General features: G+C 47.8%; 1 protein-coding gene and 1 long non-coding RNA gene across 3 annotated transcripts in view; one reads left to right on the forward strand and one right to left on the reverse strand.

Moving 5' to 3' along the window:
- The window catches only part of LOC131665220 (UPF0489 protein C5orf22 homolog), a 349516-nt gene that overhangs the window by 256261 nt on the left and 78700 nt on the right, over positions 1 to 14555 (forward strand). Inside the window, exon 6 of the mRNA XM_058936965.1 lies at positions 901 to 1016. Coding sequence (XP_058792948.1) covers positions 901 to 1016 — 116 coding nt within the window. The remainder of the gene's footprint in view (positions 1 to 900; positions 1017 to 14555) is intronic.
- The window catches only part of LOC131665221 (uncharacterized), a 55533-nt gene that overhangs the window by 3647 nt on the left and 37331 nt on the right, over positions 1 to 14555 (reverse strand). The window lies entirely within an intron of this gene.

Below are 14555 nucleotides of genomic sequence, written 5' to 3' on the forward strand. Positions count from 1 at the left end.
GCAGCCAGTTTTACCCGCGTATATTGCCAAATATATATATCACCGGAAATAGCTTTGGGCGGAAAAATATTACGCCGGGTAAGTTCGAACGATGGCCCTGTTTTTGGTCTGCGGTGAGAGAGAGAGAGAGCAATATTTTACTGCACATTCAGGCGGGATGCATTTTTTAATCGACTACGAAATACACGCCGTTGGTTGTTTTTCAAAGTTTCATTTGCCCTGTATGCGATTCCCGGCGAATGATCTTTTATTTGTGGCTTGACAAAACTACACGGAAGGTCAGGGCTTTGTTTTAGTTCTGATCGATCGACGTTGAATAACTTGTAAATAAAATACCGTGTGCGAATAATTTGGAGTGTTTGGAAAGGAAACGTTATATTATTAGGGTTGTATTAAAACGGCAAGCTCGAGGTGAGCTGCGTAGCAAAGTCGATTTGTTGTTGGCATGGCGGGTAAAGAGAAGAAAGGCACTTCCTACACACTGGTGACATAAACATGTGCACTGGAAAAGACCTATTAAAGTGCGGCGTAGCGCCGACGGCAGCGGCGGCATTGGCATGTGGTTGTGCAGCGCGCAAAATCGGTCGGACGTGTACAAGCCAACAGTGCGGATAGCAGGCGAACGTGCCAACCAAAGCTGTTACCGGAAACATTAAGCGCGGCCAGATTTGTTTCAACTCGTTGCAGGCTTTATATGCTCTCTCGCACATGCTTTGTGTCTATTTACACCTTCCTTACGTCCACTAACTGCCTCGCCCTTTTGACGAAAATTGCGTGCTTTATCGCTCTGTGCATGCTCGTGTAGCTTTTACGAACTTGCAGGCATATCTCTATTTTCCAACTCGTGTGTGTATGCAGCTTCCAAGTGTGCGAACTTTCATCATAATATCGTTGTTTCAGATATTGAAGGAAGTAAGCGCGGCGAGAGCCGCACAACTAGAGGAGCTGGAAGGATATTTTTTGCTGTTGGATCAATCGAGAAACTTGGACGATTATGATGGACCAGTGACTCCCCGGTAAGTTGAAAGTTGGACCATTGATAAGTTATGACGTCTGTTCGACTCGGGCAGCGCGGTTTGAGCGTGTTTTACGATTGTGCACTGTGGGCGGAGGAGGAGGAGGAGGAGGAGGAGAAGGAGGCTCGGCAAGTTAAATTAAAATTGACTTGCAGATCTGGCAGTGGATAGCGAAAGGCAATCGCCTGCAGATCAATGACAATTGCCACGGTTCGCTCGGGGCGCATTGTTTTGCGCAAACAGACTGGAAAAAACAGTAGCTACTGCTCGCGCAGAGGAGAGACGAGCATAGTCGGCTAGAGACAGGGAGACGATAGGTTGGGCGTCGCTAATTATCGGTAATTATGCGCACTCCGTGGGCGGGTAATTAGGATTTATGTGCATCACGATAATCCTGCGCGCAGGCGAGGATAGCCGACTCTCGCTGGCAGGCCGGCCTAAGTTATTGCGCCGTGGGTTCCGTTTAATTGTTATTTACGCAGACGAATCATGCGATCGGCCAGTAGACGATCTCTCTCTCTCTCTCTCTCTCTCTCTCTCACTCGTGTGCGCGGCCATTGTATCGTAGCGGCGCGGCGGGCGACGAGAGCGCGCCTTTTAAACAAAAGCACACTTCTCTCGCCTTTCTCGCCCCGAGTTGTCTACCGTGCGCTCTAATGAAAAGAAATGCACGCAAACTGCGGACATTGATTTACGGCCAAACACGCGCGCGCAGATCCAACACGCCCCGTCGGCGATTTTGTCAATCTCGCTAAAAAATAGCGATCCCTCCCGCCTCGCGCACCCAGCTAATTACGTGCGCCGATACGTTCACGGCTCGAAAACTGCGGCAGTTCGGTCAAAGTCGCAGTCACTTTTTCACCGGGGACAGCCGCTGAGTTGTACGCTCATTTTCTAGATCAGATTAGATCGCCGTACAAGACAATCGCGGTCGTTCGAAAAAAAAGCCATAAGCGAGTTAGCACATGGTCGTTGGCATAACCTATCGTACCGCGATGGGAGCCGCCTGCGTCTTGTCTCTCGGTTGTTTCTAGCTTTCATTGTGTACACCTCTGCCTCTACTTGGGAGCGCAGGGGAATAATAAAATTCGTGGTTATAGTAAGGCACCAAGCCGTTAATTATGCGTAGCAAGCTACCGCTGCGGGCTTGCACATACGTGTTAATGCTCGGAACTAAGCTGCACGATCGTCGTCGTCGTCGTCGTCGTCGTCGTTCTGCGTGTAAAGGGATAGCCAGTATTTATACAGGCTTAGCTTAGCGAGTAAAAGTCGCTCTCTCGCTCTCTGCTCTCTCGCGAGCGCCCATATAGATAAAGCTACGATCTGCAGAGCAATAAAATTGGCGACAGGCTGTGAATTTGTAAGCAGCGAAGCTCATAAAGGAATTTATGCGCGGTCTCGTTCACGCGTAGCGCACACACGCGTGCACGAACGTAGGTGTGCGCGCACATTCGCGTGGCTTTCGCAGCTCACCTATACGCGCCGTACAAGCGCGCGCACGCGCTTATAAATTGCTATTTTTCCAGAGGTCCTTCTCTCGCTTCGCGCCTTTGCCGACTGCCCGCGCCCATTTAAATATAATTTCGCGAGATTCGATTGGACGTAGTAGCCGCAAGGAGTTTCGACATCGCCGCTATGTATTTTGCTTTATCCGCAAAATGCGCAAAATGCATAGATCATCTCGATACCCATCACTGCTTAGACGAATGTGGCAATGATTGCGACATCGGTCCGCAGGCACGCGTCGCGGCGAGGCGATGGCGCAGGCGGCGTTGCGGAATCGTGACTTCAGGCGCGCATAACGGCTACGCGTAAATGCACGCGCGCAACGATGCGCCAAACGCGGCGGCCCGACGTATCGATCAGTTCCGCGTGTCGTCCGGTTTGTCGTTGGGCGTTCGCGCGGAACGTCGGTTCGCGGGAACCTTCTATGATCCGCCAGCGGAGAAAGGTGCTTGCAAGAGCGTGGCTTTTCGCGGCCGGCAATCGTGGCTGCCCGAATTTCAGCGGCGACGAGCGGGATAAGAAGCAGCGAGCCGGCTGCCGGTCCGAGTAAAGGCGCACGAGTGCCGCGGCCATCCCGGCGGCGTGTACAGGCCGTAAGAGGGCTTGGCGCGTTGCAGTCGATCCCCGAGTCGAGGGCGAAGCCACTCGTTAGGTCGCTTTCCGCGTAGCGCGAGAGCCGCGATCGGCCGACGGGTTCCCGTGAAGAGTAGCCGCTCGCGGACGATCCTCAGCTGCGCGGCGTGGCTCACGTGGAAATTGGCAATTACCACCCCCGCCGCTGTGCCGCTCTAAGCTCAGCGGTGAGTGGCCGCGCGACGGGAAGCTAACTTGCCATACACTCGGGATTGCACAATTAGAGCGGCTAACGTTGGGAATAATGGATTATTCGTTCGAGCCCGCAGCTGCTGCTCTCGCATTGGCGTGCGCCTTCTTCCTCTTTCGTCCTCCTCGTCGGGCGCACTTGCTCACACCCCGTCTAACCTCGGCTAGCGTACTTGCAGCCCCAGCGCCGGCTCATAATGCATCGTCAGCTGGCGAACTGCATCCTCCTCGCCGTCATGCTCGAGTGCTACGTGCACTAGGCCAACCCATTGTCGGCGTTTTCCTCTTCTACACAATGCCCATCGCGAGAGGATGTCGGATTAATGTAGACGCGAAGAAAGGGAAGGAGAACAGTTGCATGTGCTTTCTGCCTCAAAGGATCTCTTAGCTACCTACTTATTTTTTTTCTCTCTTCTGTTGGCTTCCAGTCCACGCCATATCCTTGAGCGTTTAGTGCGCCGGATGCACCCTGATAAAATCCCTCGACGAAAAACAACGGTATGTATGTACACTCGAGTCCTGCAAGTCATTTTTTCTCTCTTCGCAACAGATGCCGCTCCGCTCGACTGTTTTGATTGTTACATGTGCCGGGCCTCTAGAGAGGAAAAAAAATAGCCTCCGATTTTGATCACTTGAACGGGCGCAATGAGCCGATACACATGGATGGGCCGCAAGTGTTGCTTGCTTCGGTTCAATCGAGAACCCGACCTGCCTGTATCGCGCAACTCGGGGCGCGCTCGAAAATATACGCGCAAGTTGTTGAAAGCGAGCGGAATTTGTTTGGACGGCATTTCGCGGAAATTTCCGTGAAACGCAGTCGTTAGGCTGGAACAGCTTTCTCGCAGAATCGTGGCAAGGTTATGGACGCGCGGCAAGGGGGATCACGATAGAGAGCAGGTCGTCGGGGCTCACGATAGCCAAATGAACCAATTACCGGTAGCGTTGCATTATCGAGCGTCGATGTATGTAGGATGCATAGCGAAATTCGCAGAACGCAAAGCCTCGGCTATACATATGCAGCCGGGCACGGGGAGACTGAGCGACCTGGATAGGAATTCGAGGCGGCAGCCTGGCGACTGCGAACCGCTTGCATGCATGTATATATCAGCGGCAGCGCTGCTGCTTGTAGCCGCTGCTGCTGCAGGTGGATGCGCCGCCGACTTTCCACGTGGGAACGGAGCGGATTCCACTTGCGTTCTCAGGCAACACGCCCAGCCAAACTGGTTCTGCGCTCGCGCTCGCGCGCGCCTTCCCTCGCCCCCTTCTCCTCCTCCTCCTCCTCCTCCTCCTCCTCTTTATCTTCTTCTTCTTCTTACTTTGGGCGACTGCAGGCTACATTCGGCAAGCTCTCTCTCTCTCTCTCTCTCTCTCTCTCTTCATTTCTTTTCGCTGTGCCATAGTTTTACGAGTTCGTAATGAGAAGGCCCGCGGTGCATTAGTATGCAGAGCGGCTCGCTTTAACGGCCCGCATTATGTCAGTGCCTCGCCAACTGATGGACGTCAGAACTTTTATGGGCGAGCAGCTAGCAGCTCTCGATCTTGCTGCAGCCGCGAACCTCTCGAGCTACCTCGCTTGACTTTTGGACGTCTCTAACTCTTCCTCTCCGCTCTTCGGCGTCGCCAGTAAGGCCGCGTTCCGGTGCGGCGAGGCGACTGGTCTCGATCCCAAAGTAAAAAATCGAACGCAAGAGTCGCGCGCAAAATTAAGACCGCACATCGCACGGCCTGCTTGCCTCTCTCTCTCTCTCTCTGATGCTACTTCATTCTTCGTGATGTATGGCTCTTTGGCCGTTGTGTGTTTTACTGCGGTTGAGCCTCTCCAATTGGTCGTTTAAGGCGCAATGGTCCATCGTTTTAATGTTACTGCCGCACTTGCGAGCCTTCTGCAATGATTTTAAATTATAACTTATTTTTAGCGGATGAACAGCACGCGCACGCGACACCGTTCTCTCCTAACGTTGCTCACTTGTATTCGCTAAACAACACAACGTATTTTTTAAGAGAATTTATATGCACGGCGTTCAATTTTACATTACGACGACGCGATATTTCAGCGGTGAAATCATCAAATCGCAAATTAGTTCGAATATAAAAGCATGCGCCGGCGTCGATTGAAATATTAACGGTAGTGTCGCGCGACCAAATATTTTGGCAGGAAATTCAATAAATTGTCCTTTGATCGGACGATAAAAATCGGGCCGCGAGCGTGTCCAAAGCTAAATAATTTCGCGAATAAACACGTGTCCGAGTCATTTGGAACACGGCCGGGCGACCGGCGCGCGACATATATCTTATTGCCCTCGCGCTTGCGACAAATAAACACATTCAATGTCCACGAGAGAGAAACAATTTCTCTCGGCCGCGGTCTGATAATTATTAATGAATTCAAACGAGTTTGTAAAGTGTCAGCGTGCCGCGTACGATACGTAGGCTTATAATATTATATATTCTATAGGCTGCTGCTCTCTTGCACATATTTACAAGAAAAACAAGTACGTAGGGCGCAACGAGAACAAGAAATTTGTTCCGCCATGACGTTGATAAAGTCGTCGCCACGAACCATATAAATGGAAGCCTACCCACAGCTTTAATAAAGCTTGGCAAGCGCCCGATTATTCTCGAGGTCGTAAAATTTTGGCACTCCAGATGGAGACTCGAGTGCTCGAGAATTCGATAGATGTACACGTTGTACAATTGTCTATAGCTTCAATTAGCACCTGACGAATACTGGAACCGATATCGGTCGCAAGTACGCGCAAGCTCCCCAGGATGTTTACGTCCCGAAACGTCATGTCCGAAAGGAAGAGCCCGTAAAGAGAGAGAGAGAGAGAGAGAGAGAGAGAGAGAGAGAGAGAGAGAGAGAGAGAGAGAGAGAGAGGGAAGGCAGAACAGCTGCAGTAGTGGAACGAGCGAGCGATGGCAATCGGTTCTTCGATTACGAGCGATGGTGCATCATCAGCATGTGCCGGGGCTTCGGCTGGCGATAGCGCGAAAAGACAAACATCGTGCGTGCGTGCATGAAATCCGCATCTGCTCGACCGAAGGCCTCGGGCAATTATTTAAATGCAATTTCGCGTTGCGCGCGTTTCGCTCGCTCTCTCGTCAGTTCGAGCTCGCACTCCTGCGCTTTTTCGTGATGCTTGCCCTCTCGCTCGGTCGCTCGGCCATGCTCGGCACGCACGCGCGCCGATCGACACAACCATGCAAATATTTTCCGTCATTTTTGCACCCGATACACACGCATGCCAGACACTCTCTCCACACAAAGCTTCCAGTGCAGTCTGGAATTCGAAGCGAGTTTCTCTGTCTCGCTCCCGTTCTCTCTCTCTCTCTCTCTCTCTCTCTCTCTCTTTCTACCGATCGATCGCGTGCTAAATTGCCAGATGCGCAATTCGATGACGCACTCGCCATTAAATTTCCCCTGCACGATGGTCTCGACATTTTGTTGTTTGTTATTCAATAAAAAATGATTCTACGGCGAATCAATATCAATTTTCTACTGTATACAGTTTGTCTTTCAAATAAATATGTATATCTAGTACCTAATCAATCTTGGTAGATCATTTGTAGAGATGAGGATGCTCAATTATAATTTATGCCCTCGTCCGACCAGAAAACAGTAAAGCAAGAGAAATGGAAATGGGTTTTGCAGATTTTGTCGGATGAAAGTAGTTTGCTGAAAATGAGCTCTCTCTCTCTCTCTCTCTCTGTGATTTGCGATTTGGCGTGCAGCGTGGCGTCGTAGGAATACGAAAAATAGGAGAGCCATATAGCGTTTGGAGCAAAGCATCGGCACAGCGACTCTACGCCCGTAGATGGGCTGAAGCGATATCTCGGATAGGTATATACTTGGGCGGGCTCTCGTGTGGAGCGAGAGGCGACGTTTTCGCGATATTCTGACCGGGGAAAGAAACGACGGAGAAAAGGGCGGCGCGCAACTATACGAAAGTGCTCCTCTGAGATTACACAGCCGCGCGAGAGCGAGAGAGGCAAGAGGAGAGGACCAGAAGACCTGCCAGTTTGTCGCTCGGAGTTATGTGAGCGCACTAACGGAAATACCAGCCAAGCTTGCGCACCGGCTTCCAAAGTCGAACGCTTTGCCGATCCAGCGGAGAAAAGGAACGACGATGGCAAAAAAGTCAGAGGAGAGAGGACCAAGAAAATCCGGGAGATAGTGCCAAGCAAGTTATAGAGAGAGAAAGGGAGAGAGAGAGAGAGAGAGAGAGAGAGAGAGAGAGAGAGAGGCGACCTCGTAAACAACTGCCGAACACAATCTCCTAATGCACATAGCTTTTCTTTGGCCGCGATAGGTTGCCCAGGCTGCTCTAATGGGCGAGTTACTCCCTCGACGCCCTTCTTTCTCTATTTCTCTGTGTATCAACTTATCGATGCTTGCGACAAATCCACGCGACAATGCGCAACACTTTTCCTCGCGCGCTTTTTCTTATTACGCGAGTGCTTTCGGACCTCGGACCGTAAATCCGACGACGTCGAGACGTTTTCTTATACCCATGGCTTTACGACTCGATCGTTCCTCGGTTATGTATGTGCACGCGACGAGAGCGGAACGAGCCGAGATGCCGGTTTTTTCTCCTTCTCCTCGTCGTCGTCGTCGTCGTCGTCGTCGTCTTCTTCTTCTTCTTCTTCTTCTTCTTCTTCTTCTTCTTCTTCTTCTGCTCTTCTTCTTCTTCGGCAAGGGGAGGACGAGAGACCTCTAAAGAAATGTCGCCGATCGGGATGAGGGACTAATTTGATGGACTCCGATTAGCATTCGTTATTCCACGGAGAGAGAGAGAGAGAGAGAGTGCGCTCGTCTTTTTTCCTTTCTTCCTGTTTTTATCGTCTATCGCGACTGCTTGATGCATCTTCAACCCACAAGGAATTGACGTTTCGAGAGGATCGGACGATTCATGGTTATGCATAGAAGAAATCTGTGTCGCGTGGACGAATGCGAACAATTTGAGGAATGGGTGCACAGGACTCGATGCCATTCAATTCAAGTGTCTGTCTGTCTCGCGACCATTTCATAGACCATTAATTTGTTCTCGTTCGGCCGCCTTTTTTCCTTGCTTTTATTGATCGATCGACGAGCATCAATCTCTGATCGTCGCTTCATTCACATTTATTATTAGCACTTGCTGTCTCTCGATTGTTTATGCAGGCTTTTCAGATGCTAATATCGCATTATGATAATATCCGTATATGTGTCTGGCTGATGGATAATCTTGTTGTTCCACTTATCTAAACGATTGCAATAAAGTTTGCACGTAATTCGAATCACTTTGAAAAAGTTAAAAGCAATTAAGCTTCAATGGCGCCCATACATTTTCATGAATGAAAATGACTTTACGTAAAATCATTGTTTCGTTTTCCAAGCAGTGCCGAGTCGTCGACGAGCTGCGATCAAGCGGCACTGAGTCTGCGTGTATATTCAATGCATATGCCGATCTCATTGATTATACATTCAATTGAATAGTCGAATTAGCTTTTATATAGAGGTTTATATTGGCAATGAAGAGTTATACAGTGCTGTCGATAAAGCGAAATGTGAGCAAATTTATCAAGCGATTAAACCATCCATCTTTTTCTCTCTTGCTCTCTCTCTCTCTCTCTCTCTCTCTCTCTCTCTCTCTTACTCCCTCTCTTTCCTTCTCTTACGGGGCATCCACTCGTGCTTCAGCAAAGAACGGAAACTCACGTCGCCTCGGAACTTTAACTTGAAACTTGAAACTTCGCTAACCGAGTTGCACGACATTCTTTGCCAAACTGTTTGAACTAGGCTGGCGAAAAAGACGACTTTGCCCTCTTTGAAAACTTAACTTTACTCTCTTTATACTCTTCTCTCTCTTTTTTAGTTTTACTTTGAAATCATATATTGCTTTCACATAGCAACTGGGATTATAGGCAAAATAAAAGTAAAAATACTGTTGTATTTTCTTGATCTTAGAAACTCATCTCATCTAATACCTTAGACTTTGACACCGTATGCTGTTGCAAATAAAAATGCAGTATTGCAGTGAGATACTGATAGTTATATCAGATAATAACCATATCGAAGTTGAATTGATGGAACGGTAATTTTTCGACAGAGGCGCCTATGTCCCGACATCACGCTCTACGAAAGCGAACATCGATGCGCGCTTTTTAGGGGGCAATCGCAGTCGCGGGTAAGTCGATCCGGTTGCTCAGTCGAAGGCGCCTGTAAACGATCTTGTTCCATTTGAGCCCTCTCTCATCAAATCTCGCTTAAGAGGGCCCGTGTCGCGATAAAAACGATAAGATCTTATTCGAGCAAATTCGAGGCTGAAAGCCTTTGTCACACCGAAAAATTGCTCTAAGAATAATGTCTTTTTCGTACGCAACAAGATACTGCAACGCATATAAAAATTATACTCGCTAAGATTTATAAAATTACAAATGTCTCGCCCAGAGCTCATTTATTTCCAGTGCTTCATATTGACATGGGACAATTGCATTTAATATATGATTTGTTTTCTTCCCGCCCGTATTCTCAGTCATTCTACGAAAAGTAACCACTTCTAATGATTATTCGAACGACGTGGTTTTGATCTTGTTATTCAATATTTCATTTTTTGAACGTTCTAGTTTGAATTATCTGATAACTAGACGGAAACACAAGCTATTCGCTCGATGTAGTTTGCGATTATTTCATTTGCAACTTAGGTTGTATGTAGACTTCACGTGTAATTGGTCGTTGCACGCAAACTTGAAGTACTCATTGTATTTTATGTGACCGATATTTCAACTGTAATTTCAATCAAAGATCGAAGTTCTTCCACTCTTATGTGTTGTGTATACTGTTAATTTATATTTATACGCACTAGTGCGTACTTTTTTTTGTATATACTAAAATATATTCAGACAAAATGATCGAGTGAGCAAGAATTTAACTCATTCCAGCTGACTAAACACGTGTCAATTACAAAGAGTGAGATATACGCTTAGAGGCGATACACCTGCCGAAAATGTTTTTATTGCAATATGCATATGTCGTGGCTCGAGTGCACTCTTATATTTAGATATGCTATCTACACTTGTCAAGTTGTATTGAAATTCGCGTCATGAAAATGATCACTCCGCTTTTGCACACACCGAGTACAAAAACTAGCTGCACGAAAGCTTCTGCATATTCATGATCATGAGTAGCTACCGCGAAAAAAAAGGAAGTTGGAAAAAAAAGAAGAGGTGGACACCGGAATACACAAATAAGCGAGTAGTTTCATGTGGCGATAAATTCGACAGATACAACTGCTGGCCTTTGCACGCTGACTAATCGCTTATCTCGTGCATCAACCAAGCTAAAGAAGAAGTGGGTGCACACGGATCTTACTGAATAATTTAAGCTATACAGTCGTGTTCGCAGGACAAGCTGGTGTATATCAGTCAGGCTCAGCGACAGCAAACACGTCGGGCCAAGCGTGTACGAGGGTTGCCAGGTTCGATTGAGCGGACGTCGTCGTCGTCGACGTATCCTCGCGTATAAGAATGACGTGCTTTGGTGCGATGGAGGTACCGCTTGAAAAGGGGACCAACGGTGAACAAACAGGGCTTCAGACGTGTTTATAGGCGCGCGTGTGCACCTTTGATGCGTGACAATGGCCGCGCGAACGCTTCCGGACTCTCGCTCGCGACGTGCGCCTAAGTGTATGTACGTAGGCAGCGTCGGCGCGGACGTGTGTGTCCGGGCAGGCCAGATGTTGGCCTAATGTATGCGCGCGTCGACCCGCGTGCAGCACTTCCTCGCGGGGGTGGCGTGCCGAAAGAAGAGGAGAGAACCTCGCACGCTATCGCCGGTTAACGCTCTTCAGCGAGCTTTGATTTGTCCTTTCATGCGAACGCCCTGCCTTTTCTCTTTCTTTTTTTCTTTTTTTTCCTTTTTACCTTTTTCAATTGCGACTCGACAAATGGCTTTATTGAAACGAGGGGCCATGCGTTTCGCTGCCTTTCTTCCGTCTCGTACGATCTGCATGCTTCCTCGTACGAGAAGGCTGCGTCAACCGGGTGCACTTTGAAAATGAGTGAAGTTTAACGGATTCGTTTTCAGATTTAATCTTGCATTTCAAATATATCAGTCGTTTCGATTAATTGTAACGCCGTGTTGGAGATCACGTAATATCCAATTGGAGTTCGTAACGAATAAGGCAATAAAGTGGAGTTTTTAAGACTAAAATTAATAGCACCGATTAGCGCGAAACACTAAACAGAAGAATGTGTCTGCTATGTAGCTATTCCACAATTACGCTCTCCAACAGATTAGGGCAAGAAAGAATCTTGTTGGATATTTCCTCTATAGAGTGCAATGAATTTCAATTGCAAATCAATTTTTAATGAAAAAACAGTGTTGTTTTGTGTGGTTCGGTCTGGCTGTATGCAGACATTGGGTCTCGTTATTTCCTGGTAAATTGCGAGCAAAGGCCCTCATTTACTTGTCAATCTGTCGCCCGTCGCGAAGTGCCTCGACGTGTACGCAATCGCGCGTAAATAACCGGCTCGTTGCAGCGTGAAAAATCCGGTTAAGGCATTCCGGACCGCGAGGTTGTGCACTACGTGCGTGTGTGTTATTTCCAATTAAACGAAATCATTAAACTCGCTGGGCGAGCTCGATCCATTATAATGCCCGAATAATCCGCGCTGGGCATTCTTTTCTCAGCTTCGGGCGCGCCGAGAATGGGGAGAGAGAGAGAGAGAGAGAGAGAGTCAGGTGTAGAGAATCGAAAGATTTGGGTGCCCGTTCGTTAAATGCTGCGCGTCGCTCGTATGCAAATGTGCGAGCGAGCGCGCCTAACAATCATTCGCGGAGACCGCCCGCTGCTCACTCTGGGACCGCTTCCAAAGACGACTGCGACGGCGACGACAACGACGACGAGCCGGCGACGTGTCAATCGGATCGATAATTCGATTGCCGAATAATAAGCGCAGGTCCCCTATGCAAATTTCGTCTTTCTCTCTCTTTCGCTCCGAGCATTGTGAGAATAAATGGAGTGCCGCGCGCCTCGACACTGTGAGAGAGAAAGACTTTGGCACTAGGAGACTCTTCTGTTCCGCGCGCTCATATAACGGTCGCAGTTCAATTGCCATTGTAGTCACGCACATTTGAATATGCGAACAACATAAGTGAGTCCACGAGGCTGCTAATTAGCAAAAGGTTTGAGAGAGAGAGAGAGAGAGAGAAAACCGTTGGCTTTGGATTCAGGCGATCACTAATGAGTTCCAGCCACGTACATATAAAACATGTGATTTCAGTGTCAGAATGCAACAAGTGAGCATAAAAATTTACATTGCTTGAAGAACGAGATAAGCCGTCTCGCATTGAGACTTTTAATTGCTTTAATGCAGACGTATAGTGCAGAGCGAACCAGAGAAAAACAAGAGAGATGAAAAAAATTTAATTAAAAAGGAAATTAGTAGCTTTCGTTAGATTACAAACGGGCGCAAGCAAGATAAAATCAATAATGAAAGGACACAGTCTATGTAATTATTCGCATTTAACGCGCATATAAAGAGCTACTTAAAAGATCAGCAGCGCACACGTAACGCGGCCCACGGTGACCGCTGCACTCGCGCAATATATGTATATACACATCGGTCGAAAGTTCTCCGCCCACAATTCATTAAAAGCCACATGAACCACTCATTACACCGCGAGCAATCCTTCATTATAACTTAATACCAGAGAACCGTCGCAAGTATATGTATGCGCCGGCGTCGCGGCCGCTGAGAAAACGACAAATAAAACGGCAGAGACATTTACATGCGCGCTGCCTGACTAACCGCTGCCCTCTCCGACAAAACAATAAGCGGCCGAGCGCAAGAGAAGGACATAATTAGGCTGCGCGGAAAGAAAAAGATATCGCCCACGAAGGCAATGCCTCTGTCTTTCTCTCCGGGCACCGCTGAAAAAGAGAGAGGAAAAAAAGGATGAACGCAGGTGGCACGTCGCTTCGAGAAATATAGAATGGCTGCGCAGATCGAAAGCGAGAGATGCTTATCTCGTGCTGGCGACTCGAAGCTCGAAGAGAGCGAGAGAGAGAGAGAGAGAGAGAGATCGCGGGCTGAGATCAGCGAGGGCGCGTGTAATGGAAACTCAATTAGCACGCCACAACTCAAGCGACGAACGAGGGTCCCTCACTCTCTGCCTCTGCACCTGCCTAGTGCGCTTTCACGGACGCCTATGATACCTACCATATACCTACTCACAGCCAAGTATAATTACTGACAAGAGTCCCGCTTAAAAACCCTCCGATCCTGCTATTTTAGCTTTGCGCTCTTTTCTATCTATTCCTCGTGTTCGGGCATTTTTCTTCTGCTATTTATGAGATCTCCGATATGATGGCTATAATGCGCGACCGAGTTAAACGCTCGAACTGAGCGGCTTTTTAACCCCCACGTATTATACTCTAATATATGATATTTTATACTTGGATTGTGCGATAAAGTTAATGTACAGGGGAAGTAGGGATCACCATTAGATGACCAGATCGCTGTTCGCGTTAAGAGGCGAATTAGTCGAGTACAATGTTGCTGCTATAATTTGACAAGGGTACTTCAATTTTATTACGTGACTACTCGTATAAATTGATAAGTAGATTAAATGATAATGTGAATTTTTTTTTTCATTCTCAATTTGCCGGTAAATCGTTGATATCAACAATAATTTTTAGTTTCACAAAGTCTTTATAAACAATTAATATAATACGAAAGAAATCTAGAAATGTTGCAATTTGTCGATCTGGTAAATGGGCATATTTCAACTTGATAATTTGAAGCACAATAGAGTCCGTAATGCAGCGTCATTCCGTATTCTCCCGTACATTATGATAATAAGATTCGCCGAGATTGGAAATGATAAGCGTGAGTCCCTTGATACGTATAACGTTAAAATTATTAGTTCAGCTGTGCAATGGTCGAGGATCGACGTACGCGCGAGTGAGTCGTCGTCGCTCGACTCTCCGTGGGAATATCTTATATTAGTACGACCAGGGCGTAGTGTTGAAAAAGCCGTCGATGCTGTACATAGGTACTGTTTGATATTCCGAGGAGCAATTTGCCGTGTATTTTCTATTTTTAAATTTAAATGCACACTTGGCGGCGGCGGCGGAGACGATGGTTCGCGATCGCGCAGCATTGTTCGCCGCCGTCAAGCGTGTGCAAGCGAATCTACGTATACGTACGCGCAAGGAAAGCTTTTTT

The sequence above is a fragment of the Phymastichus coffea genome, unplaced genomic scaffold (assembly GCF_024137745.1).
Source record: "Phymastichus coffea isolate CEN01 unplaced genomic scaffold, Cenicafe_Pcof_1.1 PCOF00048, whole genome shotgun sequence".
In the NCBI taxonomy this organism is placed as follows: domain Eukaryota; kingdom Metazoa; phylum Arthropoda; class Insecta; order Hymenoptera; family Eulophidae; genus Phymastichus; species Phymastichus coffea.